The sequence below is a fragment of the Melanotaenia boesemani genome, chromosome 20 (assembly GCF_017639745.1).
Source record: "Melanotaenia boesemani isolate fMelBoe1 chromosome 20, fMelBoe1.pri, whole genome shotgun sequence".
Lineage (NCBI taxonomy): Eukaryota > Metazoa > Chordata > Actinopteri > Atheriniformes > Melanotaeniidae > Melanotaenia > Melanotaenia boesemani.
Window position 1 is genome coordinate 8,628,649 of NC_055701.1, and position 22,896 is coordinate 8,651,544.

Sequence of the window (22,896 nt, forward strand, 5' to 3'; positions counted from 1 at the left end):
GACACTTAACCCTCCTTGCCTCCAGTGTTGGCATCACTGGTGAATGAATGTGGATGAATGTTCGGTGATGGTTGGAGAGGCCGTAGGCGCAGATTGGCAGCCACATCTACGTCAGCCTGCCCAAGGGCAGCTGTGGCTACACACATAGCTTACCATCACCAGGTGTGAGTGAGGAGTGGATGAATAATGGATGCACGATGTAAAGAGCTTTGGGTGCCTTAAAAAACGCTATATAAATCTAATCCATTATTTTTATTTTTTTTTCTGGATGGTCATCGGCTTCAATTCAGCTTTGGTTTGAAGTGACTTGGTCACTTGATTTAGAAGCTATTGGATTTTTTTTTCTTAAGAAATTATTAAAAGCTCAATTAAAATTTGAAGCAATTCAAAATATGTTATTTCTCTCTGTTTACGTCAGAAGTCCGCTTTTCTTGACTATGTAAATATTGTTTTATGTCCTTTATGAGAATTTCTGTTTCACTGAAAGCCTGTAATTCGTTGATGGTCCCTAAGCGAGACGGCGGTATCTCCAACCTAAAACTGATTTCACCGCGGTCTTTCCACCATTTTTCTCATCTCATTTGGTTTCATTTTTAAAAAATAATATAAAATTGACTGTTTTTGTGACACGTTACGAGACCTCAAACTGCGTTGTGCGCTCACCAAGTGTAGTCAACTTGGCGAATTTCTCGCTAAATCTGGCGACTTTCCAAACCCTCTTGGCGACTTTTTTTTGTCAAAAGCAACTAGCGACAAATCTAGCGACTTTTACTGTAGTTATTGGGGACTTTCTGGTGTTTTGGAGACTCTTTGAAAGCACATGTTGTTCTGCAGTTACTATCGTGAACGAGCAGCGTGTGCTGCAGGAGCCCCTCCCCGTACCAAAACACTCATACAGGCGGTCAGTCTTCCAGTCGCTCGGGCAGCGGCTGCAGTCAGAGCAGCAGAGGAGACCCACACTGCTTGCTTACACACTGAAAATGAATTGTGCATGTGCAAAGGCACCACTGATCCTGCCCTGGCTTACAGAGCGGGATGTAAATGTAAATGTTTTTTTTGCTGTCGCACTAAAATAAATAATTGCAGTGAATAAGTCCAGTGAACGCTGTAACATGGCTAAAGTTTTATACTCCATGTACAGTGATCCTCAAAACATCTTTTATCTGACTTTTTTGAAGTCAGTGCTTGGTGAGGTACAGTTGGCCATCAAGGCTTTTGGGTGAGCAGGTAAACCTAAACTTCTTGACAGCTTGGTTTGCCTGATAAAGTCTGGGAGTAGCAGGGTGCTGAATCCAATGGCAAATATTGATGTGTTCAAGGAGCCAATTGATGGATACATCAGTTGTAGGCTTCTAAGTGCAGCATAAGGTTAGAAACTAAACTAAAAGTAAGAAAACTAAAGAAAAAAAAAAAGGAAAAATAAATAAATAAATTAAAAAAAACTAACTCTGCCGAAGTGTCTCTTTTGTGTTACTTTGCCGGTCCCAAGCCCGGATAAAGGAGGAGGGTTAGACATAGAGCTAGCAATTCCACGCAACTTAACAGTCCTTTGGTTAAATATGATATTCTAACAGTTAACAGTAAAGGACAATGATTTATGTAATGTGGATCTCAACAAAGGTTATCAAAGCTTATTTTTAAAAGTGATGGCCAATTTCAATGACAAAAATCCAAAAACAAAAAAGCAAACAAAGAATCAACAGAAAAAATTATTTGTAGTTCTAAACATATTTAGGGTGTTTTTGACTCACCTTTTGTCTCTCCACGATGTTATTTCTTTTTCCTACAATGGCCATTACATTACATGCAAATGGCCAATTATGCAAATTAGGCGATGATGTCATTTAGCGACTTCTAGCAACTTTCAGGACAGCCAATAGCTACTTTTCTTACTGAGGAGTTGGCAACAGTGCGCCCACCGCTCTCCCAACACACAGGAGAGGTAGCTGAGTAATGTGTGCGTGGTTCACCTGCTGCTCGTGCACGGTGACATGCAAATGCGCCCCTGAGCTGTATCCTCTATTTGGAGTTAATGCTCTTGCTACGCGTTTGAGTTTAAATATATATTTTCCCACGTCTGAATTATCTGAATTAATGTATGATAAATATTTATTGTAGAAAATTAATCGTAGCATTTATACTGGGGCACAGCTCATTTGTACTGAAGCACGAGCCCCAGTAAATGAGGTTTGGCGACACCTCAGGACAGGGGACACACTTTTGAGGACTTTCGATATGATGGCGCCTGTGTTTGGCTTTGCCGCTACTGGCAGCTTTCTGTCTAGCAAAGCGGCGTTACTGCTGTTTTTTGCTCTACTGTTTTTGCTTAGTTCCACTAATGTTTTTGCTGCTATAGTTTGCGACCGCCTGACACTTTTATCTATTGGATCGTACATGATCAGAAAGGATACCTCATCTCCTTGCCCTGGTGTTCTCCATTCTCTACTCCCGGAGGCTGGTTTCCCATCTGGCGTCTCGGGATCACGCAGACCGCGGCGGAGAGGAAAAAGAGCTGGTGTCCAGGTGATGATCAGGCTGCTCTGGAAGCGTGGAGTGTCCGGTAAGCGACGTCGAGCGTTCATGGTCAACTGTGCTCGGTCGTTTTCCATGGGTGAGAGTTTTTCCTCCGCGTCCCTGCCTGGACATGCAGGGCCTGGACTTCTGAGGCCTTGCTATCTTCGGAGTGTTCATCCAAACTCTTCGTTTGCTTGGTCTCACTTTCCCGTTGTGAGAGGATTACCAGAGAATCAAGGAGTTAATCCACAGTTCCTGCGGCCCTTGACTCAGGCTGTCTCTGTAAAAAAACAGGCTTCTGCCCCTCTGAATATGGCTCTCCTTAATGCCCGATCTGCATCAAATAAAACTTTTGTGTTGAACGATTTAATTCTCTCTAAAAATCTTGATTTCCTGCTTCTAACTGAAACCTGGCAGCACGCCTCGGACTTTTCATCTTTCATTGAACTCTGCCCAGCTGGTTACTCCTTCATCGGTCAGCCTCGGACATCTGGCCGAGGAGGCGGAGTTACTGCGGTTTTTAGGACCCGTCTTGCATGTCGATCAGTGAACGATGGACACTTTGCTTCATTTGAACTGCAACTGATTAAAGTGGGTGATATAAACTCCTTTTACTGCGCTATTGTCTACCGTTCACCTGGTCCAAACAGTCGGTTTTTAGTTGAATTTAGGGATTTTTTTATCCTCCACTTTGAAGCTATCTAGCCTGGTTATAGTTGGTGATTTTAACATACATGCTGATGATGACTCTGACCTCTTTGCCAGAGGTTTCATCAGTGTCATGGATTCTTTTCATTTTACCCAGCATGTGTCTGTGCCCACACATGCCAAAGGCCACACATTAGACCTTGTTTTTACTTTGGGGTTGGATATTGATTGTCTTTTTTCTGAGGACATTTTTATTTCTGATCACCTCTGTATTTTTTTTAACTTGTCCTTTCCTGTGTTGATCTCTCCTGCTCGGAGAGAGGTGAGCTCTCGTATCCTCGACTCTTCTGCTGTTGGTGTTTTTTCTGATGCTTTTGATTTACTCTTATCCTCTGATGACAACCTTGATCTCTTCATTGATCTTTTTAATGATTTTAGTCTTTCCATTTTAGATAAAGTATGTCCTGTTAAAACCAGATTTGCTTCTGTTGCTAAGTTATCCCCTTGGTTAAACGACAGCACTCGCTGTCTAAAACGCTGCTGTAGAAGAGCTGAGCGGTTGTGGAAGAAAACTGGTTTGCATGTTCACCTGCTTTTCTTGAAGGATCTCCTGGCTTCCTTTAATGATGCTGTTAGAGATGCAAGGGCTGCCTACTTCTCAGATTTAATCGCAAAAAGTCGTGGTAATCCTAAAGTGTTATTTAACACCATTACTAAATTAATTACTCCTACGGCTCCTGCTGTCCCTATTGCTTCAAATGAGGATTGTGAAAAATCCCTAGCCTTTTTTTCCTGATAAAGTCAAAATGGTGAGAAGCTCTTTGTCTCCATCACCTGTGATTCTCTCTGTTCCCAGTCCAGCTCGGCCTGTGATTATAGATAAATTTTCACCTGTTTCTTTATCCGAGCTGGTAACATTAGTTAGCTCAATGAAGGCATCTTCCTGCTCTCTTGATGTTCTACCTACATCCCTTCTTAAAGATGTCTTCCTGGCTATTGGTCCCCGTGTCCTCACAATAATTAACTCCTCTCTGCTGCTTGGTCAAGTTCCTGGCTATTTCAAGAATGCTGTCATTCATCCACTCTTAAAAAAAACCCAAGCTTGATCCCTCCTTCTTTAGCAGCTATAGACCTATTTCACATTTACCATTTATCTCTAAAATTTTAGAAAAAATTGTTGCTAAGCAGCTTACAGCTGCTTTAGAGACACACCATATCCTGGATCATTTTCAGTCCGGCTTTCGCAGGGCTCACTCCACTGAAACAGCCCTGCTCAGAGTCAGCAATGACATGGCTGCTGCAAAGTTTAAATCCTCTTCTTCAGCTCTTGATTTTGGTGTTCCACAGGGGTCTGTTCTGGGTCCTTTATTGTTTATTTTATATTTGCTGCCTCTGCAGCACATTATAGGCTCTTTTAAAGATATTTCTTATCATTGTTATGCTGATGATATTCAGCTTTTTATTTCTTTTAAACCTCAGGATGTTTTTAAGATTCAGATCTTGCTTGGGTGTTTGGATGCTGCCAGGAGCTGGATGAATGATAACTTTCTTCAACTTAATGATGAAAAAACTGAGGTCCTTGTTTGTGACCCTGACAGATTTTTCCCTGAGATAGCTGAGAGTCTTAGCCCACTTGCCTCATGCATTAAGCCCTCAGTCAGGAACCTTGGTGTAACCCTTGACCCTAATGTCCTTAGATGCTCATGTAAAATCACGTGTTCGCTCTTGTTTTTATCACCTCAAAAACATTGCTAAGCTGAGTCCAGTTGTTTCATGATCTGAGATGGAGATGATCGTTCATGCCTTCATCTCATCCAGACTGGATTACTGTAATTCCCTCTTCACGTGTTTAAACAAAAAATCGCTTGACTGTCTCCAGTTGGTTCAGAACGCTGCTGCAAGGCTGATAACTAAATCCCCCAAATTCACCCATGTCACTCCTCTACTAATCCAGCTGCACTGGCTGCCCATTTATTACAGGGTGCATTTTAAAATTCTGGTTTTTACCTATCAAGCCCTACATGACCAGGCACCTGAATACATCAGGGATCTCCTACAGCTCTACGTGCCCAGCAGGTCCCTGAGATTGAGTCATCAAGATCTGCTGGTTGTTAAACCAACACAGCTGAAAACTAAGGGTGACAGAGCCTTTGCAGCAGTGGCCCCTGTCCTCTGGAACTCCCTTCCTCTAAGCCTGAGATCTGTGGACTCTATGATCTCTTTTAAAAAGCAGCTAAAAACACATCTTTTTAAACTTGCTTTTACTTAGTTTTATTTGTTTTTATTCTCTGTTATACTGTTATTTAGTGTTTTATCTTATTGTTAAGCACTTTGTTTTTTTATCTTGAAAGGTGCTATGTAAATAAACATTTACTTACTGACTTACTTACACACACAAAACCAATTAAGGCCGTGAAAATCCAAGGCCTACTGATATTACCAGTTTGGGTGGGTTTTTAGCTAGGTTACTCAGCATTTCAAATCCTCAGTGTTGCCATGATGGTGAGCCCTGTCCAATAATAGAAACCAATAATAGAAACCAATATTACACCAAAGAATAAGTCATTTTATAGTTTTATTGCATTTGATCTTACATAAAATGAATGAATATAAAAACTTTACGTAAGACTAGACTGAAATAAATGCTGGAATTCCGTCATTACAATAATACACCACTGTAGGACTAATAAAGACTGCTTACAGCCACAGATTTTTAATTATTCTAGATCAGGACACAGATATGAGTATTAATAAAAAGTCCTGATTCTATACTACAGCATATTGATCCATGCTAGTATTGTGTTTTGTTATTTACGTTTTTTTTTAATCAATAAACTTTTGCATCCAAATCAAACAACAGGCAGTTAGAGATTATACTCATGGATTAACTTTGTTATGAATGCCTAGCTGTTCACATAACAACACAATAATTACTCTCTGCAAATACATCCTCAGTCAAGTATAGAGTTTCTTTTTTAATAAATAATGCTTAACAGTGTTTAGCTTCTGTCATTGAAGAAGCACTACTGAACTGTGGTAGGTTTTGTGATAAAGCGACCCCCTAATAACAGTTAATATGACATCCATCTTGCATCCTACCTGAACTCTGAGCTCTCTCAAGCAAGTAAGTCTGTCTGTTAACTCTTGTCTTATCTCTTGCTCTGTCCCTTTCTCTCTCTTTTTCCCCTCTTTTCCTCCAATAATGTCCTGTTGTATTTTTTGATGAATCAGACATGGTGGGCATTCAAAACAGCTAGTGTCTTGATATCCAGTTGCTAGCGTATGATGCAGAGAATAAAGCATAACTCAGATGTAAAATTAAACCTTTCTTGAAATATCTTCTGTACTTCCAGATGAACCATGGGAACGTCTTCCTGGTCGGGTTAAGTGTACATTGAAATGTACATCCACTGGAAATAAACACAAAGGAAGTTTGTTAACGCACTGCTGCTATAAAAACTAGTGGAATAACCCAACATTGATCTACATCAACTGGATTTAATATGAATGGATGCAATAGCGTTAAAGTGGCATGTGATATTGTGTCAAATTGATCGTTTCCTGAATGAAATCAAAATGAAATCTTATTGTGGGATATTGGCAAAGACTGAATCATTATCAGTTGAATGGATATCAAATTTGTGATTAACACCCCAAATAAAAACTAGTTTCTCTTTTATCTTAGCAAACTGTTCAGTTGCTGGACCTCAGTAAAGAGCTGGTTGATGGTTAATTAAGGGGACTTTATCACCTCTGATTCCTGAAGACTCATTACTTTTCCATCAGAGAGTTGTTTGAAGATTTCTGTTGAGCAACACATAGATTGTGAAACTGTAACTTGAGCTTTAACAAATGTTGGAAGCTTAAAACATGTTGAGAAAAAAAGAATTTAGGGGATGGTTTACAGTCATGTAATTTGTGCTCAGTTAGACTTGACTTACTCCACATGCAGTCCAGGCGAAGGATAAGGCTGATGAAGCTCTCCAGAGTCATGTGACCAGAGGAGGCGCCATAACGCAGAGCCATGAGGTTGAGCATGTCATCCCTGATCCTTATACCTAACCAAAACATGCAGTCATCTAATGAGTTTTACATCTTTCTTAATTTTTCTTACTCTACATACAAACATGCAAACTTGTGGTGCATGCAACACATGACCAACATCAGAATTATTCTGTCTTTGGTTGAGCTTTTCAGGTTCTGGCCAAATAAATTTAAGTTGAGGCAAATGTTTGCCAATTAATTGTCAATTAATTAAAATAGTAAATAAACACATTAAATACATTTATCAATAACAACTTAAATGTGTCAATAAAAAGTAATATTACAAATAAATGCATATTAAATTAATCAAACATATAATTAATTAATTCAAATGGGAAATAAATATATCAAATCTTTTTTCAAATCAATTCAAACTTTATTTACACAGCGCTTTTCATGCCGATGGCAACACAAAGTGCTTCACACAATAAAAAAGCGATTTATGCATAAAACAAGCCTTCACACACCAAAATAGATAACATAGCACAAGCACACACATGCATACACAAAAAAACCAAAGCAGTCCGTCTATATAATTAGATAATCTATATGACTGATATAACTGTGATAGCGGATAGCTGATAGCTTTTAGGAATAAAACTAGCAATTAGATGTCCTGTACTAGAATGGGGTATTAGGAACATTAATAAGGGAATAAATGAACCCTGACCAGAACTACTTTACCTGAAGCTACAAATGCATTCCTCAGCTCACTCAGAGACAATGTCCCTGTTCTTGAAACATCAGTGAGATAGAAAATGTCCTGGAAAAAAAAATAAATAAATAAAACAAAAAAAAAACAAAAACAAATATATATGAGATGCACATTTATTTTAAAGATATACTGATTAATTACCCAAACAGTAAATACATATTTGTTGCAATTAAATAAGTAATTTGAACTTATTTTCCTTTACCTTGTATCTAACAACTTTGTTCCAGAGACGAACAAACTCCTCGCTGTTCAGCTTGCCTGTGATTGATGTCTTTCAAGCGCGTTATTAAGGTATCATATCTGCATAAGAATTAAATTACTTTCCTGTATCAACAAAAAAGTTGCACTTTTTGTCATGTTCACAGCCACAATGATAAGCTTTCAATCACTGATCACTGTGAGTGTGTGTGTGAGTGTAGGTCTTTAGCAGACAGACTGTCCCGAGTTGCAGATCCATCATGCAACCATGGAAGGATGTAGATGTCACATGATGGAGCAATTGTGAATCTGACCTTTTATCAGCAAGATGCTTGTCTACATTAGGAAACTTGGATCTAGGAAATTTGAGGAAACATCTTGATTTCTTCCTTGAGCCATTCCTGAACAATATGTTCAATTATCCTGGATCATGCTTCTCTGTTAGCTTTTCTCCTTTAAACAGTGAACTATGTGCTATCACTTCAGCAGGTCAGTAATATATTATCTAAAATAAAATGGAAACTTTAATGATTAGCTCAGGGCACAAAAACTCCATGAGTAAAAACATTTAAACTCAGGAGATGCATCATCAAGTATTGATCAATCCTTGTCCAAGCCACATCTCTCCAGCATGCAACTGTAATCTGTAATAACTGTAATAATTACTACAGTCATTATGCTTTATTTCCTGGTTTGTAAGCACCTCTTGACATGACTTTTTTTACTCATGTTCTTGACTTATCAGAGGATAAAAAATACAAAGGGTAAGCATGTGAAGTATTAACAGGAGTGTTTGATGCATTAAGCAGGATACATCCATGAGAGCGACCATGCTGCGACAGGCATCAATGCTGAACCCTCCGGATTTTAAGTCTCCTAAAGGAAACAGAACAAGCATCAGGGCAGCTTAGAGCTGTAATGTTGCAACAAACTGGAGAATTCCACCATCCACACCTTTTAGGATGTTGTCATTTAGAATCCTCTGGAGCTGCTCAGCATCTACTTCTTCGTACTGGGAACAATAATTTAGGGAACTTGACTTTATGAGATTTTAATCATTCACATGGTGACAGAACAAATTCAGCCAATCCTAGACTGCTCTCACAGATAATGACTAATTTGTGGATTGCATTAATAAGTGTTGAGATAAAGCTTTGTACCCTTTGCTGTGGAGCTGCATAAGCTAAACATACAGCTGTTGGACATATTGCATCACAGCTTTACAATGTGTCTGTAAACAACTGCTGTTTGCACATTCAAAACACACAGAACACATGGTTCATAATAAATAGCACCTTTTTATCCTTGTCTTGGCACCACAAAGTTTTTCACTATTCCATCTAATATACAGGTTAAATTTTCATTAATTCACAATTCTCTGTTATTTTTAGATTTTGTAGGATTGTAGAATTACCTTGTCAGAGTATTGACGGAAAAAGGTTTTCTTCTTCTCATCCTCCTGTGTATTTCTTATTTTTTTAGCCTGGGATTTAAATGCACAAAAAGAAAAGAGCAAAATTCAACATATTTTGCATAGCACTGCAAAAAATATGACAATTTCTGGTAGTGATGAGAACTTATAGAAACCTTTTCAGCTTGATCTTGTTTATGGTCAGCAGAATTTTCACTGCAGAGAAAAAGATATTTACACTTTCATGCTAATTAAGCTTTGACAATTTATCATCATCTCATCTGTCTGTACACTGATATACATGAGCGTACTAGCAATGGGTGTCTATCTTGGAGTGGATGGTCAGGATGAAGGAGGCGGTCTCATTGGGGTTGAATGTGGAAGGAACAATCAGGTATTCTCCAGGCTTCAGCAACAGAAACTCCATCACCTCACGTGCATTCATGAAAGTCTTAGTTTGGGCAACAGGTGTATGGCGGCTGAAGAAGGAGGCTGGGAACTTCCCGCTCTGAGTCTTATACTGCAGTAACACACAGATATTTCACTTTTCTGACATCGGCTCATGAATGTGCTGGAATATGTATGAGAGGTAATAGTTTCTTACTTGTTCGGTCAACTTGAGGGAAATCAGTGGCCATGTTGAAAACACAAAGAAAAGAATTCAGTTTTTTAACTGGGTATAATTTACATAGAATGGGTTTAAATCTAAATCTGCCTTGTTGCCCTGCTGGTTTCAAGGACTTCCTGTTTTAACCCTTCTTTGTTTCTTTTGAAAATGATTCCATGAAAGATGCTTGTGAGTGAATATTTATTAATATTTATTTTAGAAGCTGATCAGAATCACTGAACATGTTTAGATGTTTTAATTACTAGTGTGAGGGTCAGTGCAAGTTTAGGTTAACAGGAGCTCGAATCAGAAACCTTTAAATTTATGCATGACTACTTTTTTTACTACCTAAAAATACTGGGTTCAGGAGCTGTTAGAGAAAACTGCAGAACAGCTGTTAACTTGCTGGGTTCAATGGTTCGTCACTGCCTGAAACACACTGCTAGAGTGTGATGTTGGTAATCAGCAGCAGAGGGTGTTAATTTTATATTTGTACATTAAGGATAAATAAACCACAGCTGCACGGTGGTGTGGTGGTTAACACTGCAGCCTCACAGCAAGATGGTTGCTTGTTTGAGCCTTGGCTGGGGGAGGTTTGAACATGCATGTTAGGTTAACTGGTGACTCTAAATTCTCCCTGTGAATGGTTGTTTGTCCCTATCTGTGTGGGCCCTGTGATGGACTGGTGACCTGTCCAGGGTGTACCCTGCCTCTCACCTGTTAAAATGCTGGGATAGGCTCCAGCTTACTCACAACCTATAATGGACTAAGTGGTACAGAGAATGAATGAATAAAGAAACCTACTGAAACAAACAGTGTGTTTGGTTACTCACTTATCTGCTCAACACCAACCAAATACATAGTATGTCTATTAAAAAACATCCTGTTAAACTATTGTCACAAGGAAAAAATCTGCACTGTGGTAACGATTTTAGAAATAATAATAATGATAGTTTAGAGTTACCCATGTGAATTTGCATGAAAGAAAAAGTAATAATATCAGACATTAAGTTGCAGAGTAATTAATAAATGTGTTAAATGTAACGACATGACTTTTTTTTCCCAATTGGAGATAAACTGCTGATCTATGGCATAACAATCTCACTTGCTAATGTGAATGTTTAACCTCAAATGTTCGTCATTGTGATCATGACAGCTTTTGTAATAAGTTAATTTTGGAAGGCTTATTTGGGCTATACAAATAAACTTGCCTTTGTGACAAATGTATGCATAATCCCTCTGTGCTGTCCAATAAACAACAATATTTACCTCAAAAACAGAGAATCCAATGTGGAGGTTTTGCACCAGGCGTCGGTTCCTCTTGTCAGGTTTTTGCATCAGAGACACAAGTGTATTTTTCTCACCATCTTTCTCTGAATGTTCACCACAAATCTCCACTCGAAACTGTGGATTAGTCCAGAAACTGTCTGGAAATCAAAGAGAGGAACAAGATGGTTGTTCAGAAAATGATGAAAAGAGAAAAACAAGGAAGGCTGGCTGAACATCAGCAGAATTAACAATTTCATTGTTAACAGATGCAGATTATTTTCACTTCAATCTCTTTATGTTAACATGCAAAATGAAGTTGTTGATTGAACTGAAGTTAGAAGTCCACGTCACACACATTTTTAAAGAAGAGAACTTTTCTACCATGATGTCTATAACTGATTAATGAATTCTGAACTAAGTAAACATGCTGTGTTCTGCCTTATCTTATCTTTTAGCTCTCAGTACTGTTTATAGAGCTTTTCTCTTGCCACTGTCTGCTACAGCTGTGTATATATGACCAAATCTGCAGTAATCTGGTCAAATTTTAACAACTTAAAAAGCTGAAACCAAAGGAAAAATTGTTGTGACTCTTGTTAAAGAAATGTTTTTTTTTTCCAACCAGCCATAGAGGAAATATAAACAAAGCAGTAACATAAAAATGACTTTTTAGTCCAACTGGACTTATTGACAACTGAACGAACACACATAATAATGAATTCCACTGCTGTCTTGTAGAATTTGAGCTATTATGGTCCAATTGTTCCGATTTTTATACACAGACTTTTCATAACTGCATGCATCCAAAGATATGACTGTAAACTGAACATGAGAGTTGAGCCTCACAAAATGTGAAAAGATAATGGTTATTTAATTTCAATAATTGGTTTAGTTTTTATTCACTTTATTGTCAAGTTGTTCATTTCCTGCAGCTAAAGTTCAACCCCGGTTCCTTTAAAAATATACATTTGCATTGCATTCTGCTGTTTCTGAGGTTTAATTTGTCATTTAGACAAAATATTTTTACAATTCCAGTCATAATATTAAACCTTTTCCTGCATCAGCTACCAATCTGTGTTTGATTCTGTGGAATTTTCTCACGTTTTAGAGTTTCATGGCTCATTTACATCCCTCTAAACATTCTTAAATGCAAAAGTGTGTTTAAAGTGTTATTTAAGTTTAAATACCTTTGTTATTCATGCAGCCTCCAGCAGTTGTTCCTGCAACCCATCGGCCCTCGTATATGGAGGTCTTCCACTGACAAGAGGAGCTCTTGTCCAGAAAGTCTGGACTTGTGCCACAGATGTCAAGATCTATGTAGAACTTACACAGATCTTCCAAGGTCATCCTGTAAAAACAGTTGTGTATGTTGTTGTATGACGTTATGGTGTGGTGTTCGAAATTTACTTGGTGACATTTGCTCACCAGAACTCGCCATCATCAGCCACTGAAAGGCAGAGTTCCCGATCCTGAGAGCTCACGGTTTGCCACAACGAGGACCTACGGTGATGATTTCAGATGATGAGCAGAGGGAAGCTTATAAACAGTTATTTTGTGTAATAACAGGACAGTTATTTATGTAAGAAAGGGACTCTTCTAACAGAAATTCATGCCTGTACACAGAGTACAGATCGGAATTAAGCCATACAGAAAGTAGTGTCATAGCAGCAACAGCTTGTAAAGAACTGTTTGTTGCAGCCAATATTGCCTTTACAGTCACAGGGCACTTTATACTGTTAATTTCAGCTAATCAGCCACTTGGCAGCAACTCAGTGTTTTTGGACATAGTCAAGATGACTTACTGAAGTTCCAACTGAGCATTAAAACAATGAAAGAAGGAGATTTAAGTAACATTGAATGTGGCATAGCTGTTAGTTTCAGACAGGCTGATCTGAGTATTTCACAACCTGCTGATCTGCTGAGATTTTTACACACAACCGTTTCTATAGTTTACAGTGAATGGACCGAATAGCAGAAAATATCTAGTGTTGGATATATTCTTAGCACTCTATAGGTCCCTTAGTTCCAACTTAGCATGGTTTTAACACAACAGCCTACCTGAGTAGTATTGCTGACTATGTCCATCCCTTTTATGTTCACTGTGTATCTTGCGATGGCTACTTCCAGCAATAAAAAGCACCATGTCACGAAGCTCAAATTATCTCCAGCTGGTTGAACATGACAAGAAATTCACTGTACTCCATTTATGTCCGTATTTCAACTGAATAGAGCAGCTTTGGGATGTGGTGGAACATCATTGATGTGCAGCTGTGTGATGCCATCATGTCAATATGGAGCAAAATCTCTGAGGAATGTTTCCATGTTCTTTACCACAAGGAATTAGGGCAGTTCCGAAGGCAAAAGCAGGTCCAACCCAGTACTAGCAACGTGTAACTAATAAAGTGGCGATGAGGGTAAATAACAGTAAATTGAGGTCGTTCTCACCGATCACTCCAGTCTCCGTTCCACTCCCCTTTGCCCCAGGGGTTCCACAAACGCACCAGGTTGACAAGCTTCCCTCTGCTCATCATCTGAAATCATCACCATAGAAACATTATGTTTAACCATGAATGTAATCAGTAACTCTGTTGGATATAATTCAAGTTAAATATTTATTTTTTACCTGTTTGACACCTGTCACAGTGTATGCATGGCCTTGAACCAATCCATTCGGTAATAAGGTGTAAAAAGAAGAGGATGACGTCTCCTACAAGCAATACATCCACAAACTATATAAATGAATGAATGATAAAACCACACAGTTGTGAAACTAATCTCATGTGACATTGCTTGTTTTCATTATTGACTGTGATAACAGCTAAATTTAAAGTGGCTTTAATGTATGAATCTAAAATAATAGTACCTTATTTAACATTTATAGTAACAGGTTTATCTTATTCCTTAAACATGTGGTAAAAATTAGGCTTTTATAAAACATCAACTAACAACTAGTTAGCTTAGCAAAAAGCCAGAACTGCACATGAAGTTCTGCCTGCTCAGTGCATAAACTTTAACACTGGTTTGAGGTCAAGGACAAGCCAACATTTTAGAAAAATAGATAAGTGGTCATGGGGAAAAAATAGTCAACCCACTTTTTTGAAGAAAAAAAAAAAAGTACAAATTCAACCAAAGATTAACAACAACATCATTATGGAACAAAAACTAAGCCAAAATACAGGGTGTGGATAACTTGGTTCAGCCCAGATTCAACAGTGTGTGGTAACTGTTTTCTCTAAGATGTTATCAGTCTCTCACATTGTTGTGCAGAAGCTTTGGTCCACTCTTCTGTACAAAGTCAGTTGAGTTCATTGAAATTTGCAGCATGTGTGTTAGGACAGTTCTCTTACCACGTCATTTCAACCAGATTAAGGTCTGGACTTTGACAATGATTGCAACACTTTGCAGTCTTTTTTTTTTCAACCTCTCTTTGTTAATATGCTTTTTTTTCCAGTTTCTTTGATCATAGCATACGCTGACGTTGTGGTAAACTTGGAAGAGTTTGACTTTCCTTCTTGGCTTTCACAGCCAATAAAATCCACCAGAATGTCTAAGGATCACCCATTAACAGGTTATGGCTCACACTCTTTCATACGACGCTGAGTCAGCTTCCTTCTCCTGAGCTCTGCCAATCAGCTGATTGCTGGTATTTTGATACAGTTTTGTTTTTCTTTTTCTTATTAAACAAAAAAGACAGCAAATAAATTTTATTGCAATTTTCCATCTATATGAAATTTGAAAGTTTACTTCACAAAATAAATAGAAGAACATCTTTGTTGCCTCTCTGTGGTGGGTATCTACTTACTCGTTGTGGTGTACCACAGCCCATCAGTGCACCTGATATACCAGCCCTGCACATCAACTCCCACAATTTTGGTAGGGGGTCAGACAACTGAATAGACATATGAACACCACCCGTGAAGTCCATCATGGCCTCTGCAGGAGTTCCAGCACTCATGTCGGTGTAGGAACCGCAAACCCTGAAACACGTGGATTTTGATATATTTTACTGATGCTGACAGAGCACAGATAAAAACCAATGCATATAGTGTCCTTACTTGGCATATGCTTTCTCCAGCAGAGCAGGCCAGAATTCATTTTGGTTTTTGGAGTGAACAAAAATTAATTTGCCATTAATCGTTGGCAGCTTGTCATCAATAACTACATCCACCCATCCTCCAAATCTCCAGAACTGAATATCAGAAAACAAAGAAGATCCAATATTAAAAAGAATTCGCTGTCACATATGCAGTTAAGTAAATATGGTAAAAAAACACACTGCATACGTGAGTGAATATGTTTGTTGTTCTTCAGAGGTTTATTCCTCATTGTCTAAGGCTCTCGTAAACTCTTTTAGCTTAGCCATTGTGCATCTTTTGTTGACAGCTCTCCACATCCTCTGCAAGGCCGTCCTGCCCTGAGAGGAGCTCAGTACTTAGCAAAGCATCCCTGCCAGGACGTTTTGCACTGCAGCAAAAATGCAGCAAGACTTTCTGAGGCTTGGAATACCATCAGCTTCCTAACGTTGTCCTGTCTTACATCCCACTGTATAGCAATAAGTATATGTTAAATTCTTGATATGATGTATGTGGAGGCACTTAAATCTGCTAATGTGTTTTACTGGGATCCTGAGGATTTTTTTTACTGGCATAAACAACAAAAGCACCAACACAAATAAAGCTGTCCACAAATTTCTGAAGCTGCTGCCAAGTTGCAGCAAATCATTTTATCAGGTTGTCATGAGTTTGAAAGAATGTATGCAAAAGCAACACAGTGCACATCATAGCATAAATGAGCCCTAAAGCAGGTCTAGCACTGAGGGTGAGAAGAATTAATGCATGTGCACCTATTATTAAATTAAAATATATATAATGAAAGTCAAAAATCCAGACAAACACAGCTGCTAATACACAGGTTAGTCTACTACCTAGTGAGTGTGATCTGAAGTTTAATTTAATTCTGGATCAGATTTGATAGTTTACAGCCATAATTACCACTATTTTGCACTTGACTTTCATGTGAATGCCACTCAGACAGCTTCTGTCCATCAGTTTTATTAACAACAGGAAACATCAGATAAGGCAGGACAAACACACACAGAGACACACAAAAGGGAAGAAAAATCTAAAATAGAAGCCATTGCAGCTGCCTGTTATAAACAATACCCAGATGTGTTGTTAGTATTTACCCTGAAGTGAAACAGCCCGCAGTAGTTCTCATCAAAAGTTTGTTCAACAGGAACAACTTGCCTGAAGATGTTATTCTGGAAAGTCAGAGCTCCGATAGATGCAAGAAACCAGCAGTTTCCTGAAAGAAATTAAGATGTCATCAGAAGATTAGAAGGGCACAAGATGAAAATCTGAAGAATTAAGAAAGTTCCCCACCAAGTATTCCTTGACCAAAGTCAAACCTGGAGATTCCTTGGAGGACAAATGATGGATTAGGGGCAATTCTCTGGAACAGCAACAACAATGAAGAGTTAAAGAAAACCCATTTAAAATGTTTATTCATGAATTCTATTTTAGCTTTGTAAAGTTCTTCATGTATATTTGTTCAATGCTCATTAAAAAGCAGTGATATTTCAACACAAGGCAAGCAGATAATATTTCTTGCATGAGATGTCAGATTTTAAAGGTACAGTGTTAAGAATGACTGACATCAAGTGGCAAATATGGGCATAGAAATTACTTCAAATACTAAGCACAGTTACGAATGGATGGTGGCCATCAGTGGCCAAAATCCTTACAGACATAAACAAGATTTTATCTGTAAGTGGATCAAGTGGCCTCAGGTGCAGCGATGGCTACACTACAGGTAACTACTTTTAGTGGCTTTTAAGCCTTACCCTAAACATGCTCTAGCACCTGTCAATCAAAGCCGGTACTGTAGTTTTAAAGCTCAGAGGGTTCACACTTCACACACCGAATTGTTTATCTATTCAGAGACACTGTATGGCAGCCTCCACGTATGTGGACCCATGATAAGTTGATATAAATGGCCCAATATAAGAGAATAAACACATAACGGTTATTTTAATAAGCAAGTAGGCACCATTAGAAACACAGTTTTTATTTGGTATTTTTCTGTCATTTAGATTTGAAGCATTTTAAATGCTTCCAAAAACACAATTAAACAAGTAAATTATTGACACAGAGAGAAAATGCAAATTTCACTCATGCCTGATCCAAGCCGTGAACAGCTTTTAATTCCTGCTCAACCAGTTTATCTCCCCAACACTGCATGCTTGATTAAACATCAATAAGTTATGCTAACTTGATCTTAGCTATTGTTTCACCATTTCAAAGCCCTCACCGCTGGCCTCAGCCACTCTACTCGGGCCAGTTCAGAGGCAGTCAGTATGCCCTGGCCGATAGAGCTCTGCTCAGGTGGGAACGAGTCATCAATGAACTTTATCCGTCTGATGACACAGTACTCTTTGAGCTGCTGGTAGTCTTGGCCGAAAAACCTGGTGGGGTTGGTATTGCTTCCATAACCGTCTTGCTTGTGACGGGCCTCCATGATGTTCAGACACACACCGGGGGGAGGCATCGCTGCAGTGTTTCAGCTCTGACTGCAGTCATACAAGTCAAGAGAAAATACAAATTCAAGATTTTAGCATCAAATTTAGGTAATATTCTAAAAGTGACATTTGATTGTACGAAAACTAACATGTGTTGTGTGCTTAAAGCAGGAATATCGAGCTAGATTATTTTGCAAAAACACGAGTGATAACTGGGGCAGAATGGCATTACTGCAGTTAGAGACAAAGCAACACGGAGAGTTGGGAGGTGAAGTGTTTGTTCTTTAAAGGACTAGATGTTGCAATCCCTAGAGTTAGCATTGCTTCTAGTTTGGCAGTTCTTTATGGCTGCAAAAGGCGGGACACATCGTCAGTTGCGTACCTCAGCATCATGGGGTATTTCGGCCAGTTATCACAATACACCCTCTGCTGAGGAAGGCCCACTACAGGTTGGTCATGCCTGGTTGTGTGTAGCATGGTTAGTTATTCACTCTAGCAGCCCAGGTTGTGTCATTACTCTTGAGCTACAACCAATGGCTCGTCCTCTCAGCAGTGTAAGCCAGCTCCTTCATATCTTTTCTGTGAACCTGTCCCTTGATTCCAACCTCCCTGAGTTTAGCTGTTGAGCTGGCCAAAGCCCCTACACCCCACCTCCACCGGGCATACCCTGATCTTTCAGTCTCTATCCTCTGCCTTAGCTGCTAAGTTGGAATAGTACAGCTTCTTCTGCTCATACATAACCGAGTAGTGACTAAAAGTATAAAGGTGACAAGGAACAAGGAGGTAACTATTGGTCCTTTCAGAGAAAGTTCAACAGAGGGATAAGAGTTGTTTAACGTCAAATCAGATATAACAAAAAAAAAAGCAAGTAAAACACATTGTGTCACTTTTAATTGACTGAGATCAGATGAGAGGTTATAATTAAATATGGCCTCTTCAGTCAAAAACCACCTGCAAAAAGCATTGCCTGGTCTACCTGCAGCAATCAAGACTGCTCTCTGTGTTGAAACAGTACGCAGTTCTAAACTGGGAAGTATCATTCTATGGATTTTAACAAGGAAAAAAAATATCTTACCTGACTGGATCAAAAAGAAAAATGTGAAACAAGAAGAACAATGTATTTGTCCTTATGTTTGCCAACCAGATATGTAAATTACTTTCAAATAACCTTGCTTGTGCTCCCCTGCAACTTATTCCACCTGCTTCCTGTTACTTGTTGGCTAAACAGAGAGAATGACAAGAGGGTTTCACCTTCAGAGCAATGACTCTGCACAAGTAGATTTTATGGTTACACAAGGGTTTTATCTGCTGGGTTTATGGCTTTATTTCATATACACTCATCCACAGGGTGGAACAGTGGATGTTAATTATTAGTCGGGATATGAACTAGTTACACCTACAGCATTGGCTCCTTGCATGATGAAGCCATCTAGCTGTGCATTGTTGAACCAAGAGTAGAAGTCTGGTTCGTTTATCTTTACACCACCATTGATGCATGTATGTTGTGACTGACTGCCTGTGCAACCATAAATAAGCCAAACGATATTCAGGTTGGCTAACAGTAAAACTGGGATTAGCTGAGTCCTGTCTATACAGGCCAAGGGTATTTAAAGAGCGAGTTATAGAAAGAGAAAGCTAATCTAAAGAGATGGATGGAGAAAGATAAAGCTAGATAGAGACAGAGTTCCTTTTTGGTTACCATGGCTTGGCCTTTTATTAATGACCCTGCAGAGGGCTCACACTTTATTCAAAGGGCATTCAGGCCACCAGTCCCACAGGTTTTCAGGGGGAGGACCCCCATCAGAAGCAGTGGCCTCTGACGTTGTCTTGGTATCTACAGTGCAACATATTTACAGCTCAACACGTTTAGAACAAACATTTCTTCAAAGGCTACCTCCCACTCCCATATGTTCTGCTACTTTATTTCCACCTGCTGCAGGTACGCTTTGCTGCTAAGATTGCTTCTGTTGAGATGTAACAGTGCAAAATTAATGTAGGTCGCTGCTTTATGTAAACAGATTTATAACACAAGAAGGGACCGGAAATTAATGAGGACAGTGAAATCAACAATTGACAGCAGTGACGTGCAGTCAGGTGAGGTGTCATTATAAATAAGAAAAAAAGAAAAAAGTACATAAAATAAATATTAATATTTTCCATTGATCTGTGTTAAAAATGTATTTTCAGTATGACTCTACACAAAAGTTGCAGAATTTGAGGATTTCCCAATCAAGTATAGGTCAGAAATCCCAGGTGAGGCAGTGGTGAGCTGTGCTTCCTCTGACTGGTGATCCAATACAAACTGGGTTGCATGACGCGCGCCCGTTTCTGTTCCACAGCATATCAGCAATAATTTCGCCAAGAATTATTCCTGTTGATCGTACAATAAAGTGCAGAGAAAAGTCACCAGGTGAGACAGGCAGTACTCTGCCTCACCTCAAGGGGACATAGTTGCATGCTGTTGGATGAAAAGTGAAAAAAGATGCACTTCTCAGTTCTTATAATTGTAAATCTGACTCCAGAGGAGTCAGTGCCTCACCAGCCATGAACCCCACCGCACATCTCATCAACAGCATTCTTTGTTCAGCTGCTGAGAAAATGACAGCTCTCGGCTTGCTCCCTTTTTCTGCCAGCTCCTCTTTTCCACCATCCACCCATCAGGGCTTGCAACGCTCCTCAGGACCTCCCACATAGCCGGGCTATGTAAGCCTCGCTTGAATTAGCCTCAACTAGATGCAGCTGAAATGTGTTAGTGGAACGGCTTGAGCCTTAACTCAGAGATGGTGTTAGTTCAAGCGAGGCTTTCCCGATACAGCCTGACTTTCTCTAGCTACGTTCGTGGAATACCCCGCAGGTGTCATAGATTCAACAAGATGTTGGAAACATTCCTCATGACATGACAGAATCACACAGTTGATGCAGTTTTGTTGCTGCACATCCATGATGAGAAGTTCCTGTTCCATCACATCTCAAAGCTGCTCTATTGGATTGAGATCTACTGACTGTGGAGGCTAACAGTGAAGTCATTGTCATGTTGAAGAAAAAAGTTTGAAATGATATGAGCTTTGTAACATGGTGCAGTGTCCTGGGAGTAGCCATCAGAAGATGGTACACTTGGTCATAAAGGGATTTGACATGGTCAGCAACAATACTCAGGTAGGCTGTGCTGGTTAAACCATGTTCAGAATCAAAACTGTGTGCCAAAACATTTCCCTCACAGCATTACACCATCACCCTCCTGAGCCACTGATACGGTGTAGGTTGAGATTCATGTTTACACCACTTTCTGACCCTACCATCTGAATGTGGCAGCTGAAATGAGTCTTCTGTTGTCCAATTTTGGTGAGCCTGTGTGAACTGTATGTTTCAGAAGTTTTGTTTAGACAGAATTCCTGAAACAAAAGTGATGAAAGACACCACAGAAAATTCAGACATTTATCAAATAGTGAAAATTTGGTGCAATAACATGTAAGAAAAAATAATTAAACAATTACCAAAAACAGTTTTACATCAGGTTGAATAGAAGAATGAATATCAGCTCTATGGCTACAAAATATTGTTAATAAATTGCACAATATTTTGGAGCTTGCATATATTTTGTATGTCAGTATCTTACTTTAGTAGTAAAAGCTAACGGAGCAAGGTAAAGAGTAAATTATTCTCCAAATTAAAATGCATTAAGTTTAATGCACTGATTCTTGGACCACAGAAGCTATTTCACCTGAGACAACCCCATTTTTTTTTTTTTTTTTTTTTTTTTTATAAAACAACACTTGGAAATACCTTCAGGGAAAAACAGATTAACATTATTTTGTGGGAATATCTGGTATTGACTACTGCTTCAAGGCTCCATTTGGAGGTTGGATAATTGTGCTGCACCCAACACCAAAATGATAACTGTAATTAACACTTAAACCAGTGAAAAGTCTGGACACCCATACCCCACTAGCTTTGAATCAGTATGTGTCTCCATACATTTTAATGGTATTGAATGTTTTTATTTTCCTGTTTTTCCCATTGACATTTGTATTGTCATTCATAAAAAAATAAAATACAAGTTTAAATATTTTAGTTTAATATGCTCAGTTTGTGGTGTTTAGTTCTTGAACTCTTTCTGTTTCTTGCTGATGTATTAGACTAAAGTTAGTTACAGTAATACTGCCCTCTTGTGGCTGTTGGCAGTACATGCAACAACATGATGAAGCCAGACCACCTGTGATGTCCGTATCTACAGCCACACATTTAAAGGCGGTAACCCCCACTACACCAACACATTTAAGTTATTTTAGTTTGAGTTAACACTATTCTAGTGGGGAGATCAATTGCCTCCATATCTTTAAATGTTTAGATTTGTTGTTGGATTTTGATTAGTTTGATTTCTTGTTTAATCTTTGGTAATTCTTTTAGTTAAGTAATAAGCGAACTGTTTAGGTTTTGTCTCATTGTTTAATGTATTTGTTAGTATTTGTTAACCCCTCATGTATTTTAGACTGGTCTGATCAGCCAGTATTTAAGTGCCCCTTTGTTTCATGTATGTAGGCCAGTTTGGTTCTTGCGTTAGTTTGGTTTCCTTTGAGTTACATGTTAAACAGTTTAAAGTTCCTGAGTTATTGTTATACCTTTGTTTAGTTTTGTTCATTTGACCTCTTAAGGGCCCCAAACTGTTTTGTGAGTATTTTTTGGGTAAATAAAACCCGTTCCTTTTTTAAAACCTTCACCAGCTCGATTCTTCACACCACCCATGACCACAGAGGACTCTACCACAGGGACAACCCAGACTAGGGCAGGCTGGAGTCTGCACCACAGCCATAGGGCTGCAGTGCAGGGCCCCCAGCCAGCCAGCCAGACAAGGGTGATCACCGTGGCAACAACCCTGCAGACTGAACAGGCGGAGTCACCGGTGTGGAGATGCCCCATGAGGAACATACTGGGATTATAAGTAAAAACAAGATCAAATAAATCTAAAACCAGATAAG

General features: G+C 39.0%; 1 protein-coding gene across 1 annotated transcript; it reads right to left on the minus strand.

Annotated features, from left to right (window-relative positions):
• Positions 1 to 5,871: 5,871 nt before the first annotated feature.
• LOC121630758 (calpain-1 catalytic subunit-like) lies at positions 5,872 to 19,132 on the minus strand. The gene is made up of 22 exons (XM_041971222.1): positions 18,996 to 19,132; positions 17,713 to 17,971; positions 16,785 to 16,854; positions 16,589 to 16,707; positions 15,459 to 15,592; positions 15,206 to 15,380; positions 14,027 to 14,110; positions 13,849 to 13,934; positions 12,829 to 12,903; positions 12,591 to 12,751; positions 11,407 to 11,564; positions 10,135 to 10,146; positions 9,842 to 10,050; positions 9,707 to 9,746; positions 9,534 to 9,602; positions 9,074 to 9,131; positions 8,934 to 8,995; positions 8,124 to 8,192; positions 7,891 to 7,969; positions 7,104 to 7,220; positions 6,914 to 6,966; positions 5,872 to 6,572 (listed from the first exon to the last, which is right to left on the minus strand). The coding sequence occupies exons 2-22, from the start codon at positions 17,947 to 17,949 to the stop codon at positions 6,546 to 6,548; spliced, it is 2,094 nt and encodes a 697-aa protein (XP_041827156.1). The 5' UTR covers positions 17,950 to 17,971; positions 18,996 to 19,132; the 3' UTR covers positions 5,872 to 6,545.
• Between the last annotated feature and the right edge of the window lie 3,764 nt (positions 19,133 to 22,896).

Bases quoted from the DNA above. Each gene is read 5' to 3' on its own strand.
- LOC121630758 (XM_041971222.1), bottom strand. From the start codon at position 17,949: ATGCCTCCCCCCGGTGTGTGTCTGAACATCATGGAGGCCCGTCACAAG. The intron at 11,565-12,590 runs GTATTTAAACTT...TTTGATTTCCAG, and splicing joins AGGCTGCATGAATAACAAAG to ACAGTTTCTGGACTAATCCA. The intron at 9,132-9,533 runs GTAATTCTACAA...TATTGTTCCCAG, and splicing joins TCCGTCAATACTCTGACAAG to TACGAAGAAGTAGATGCTGA.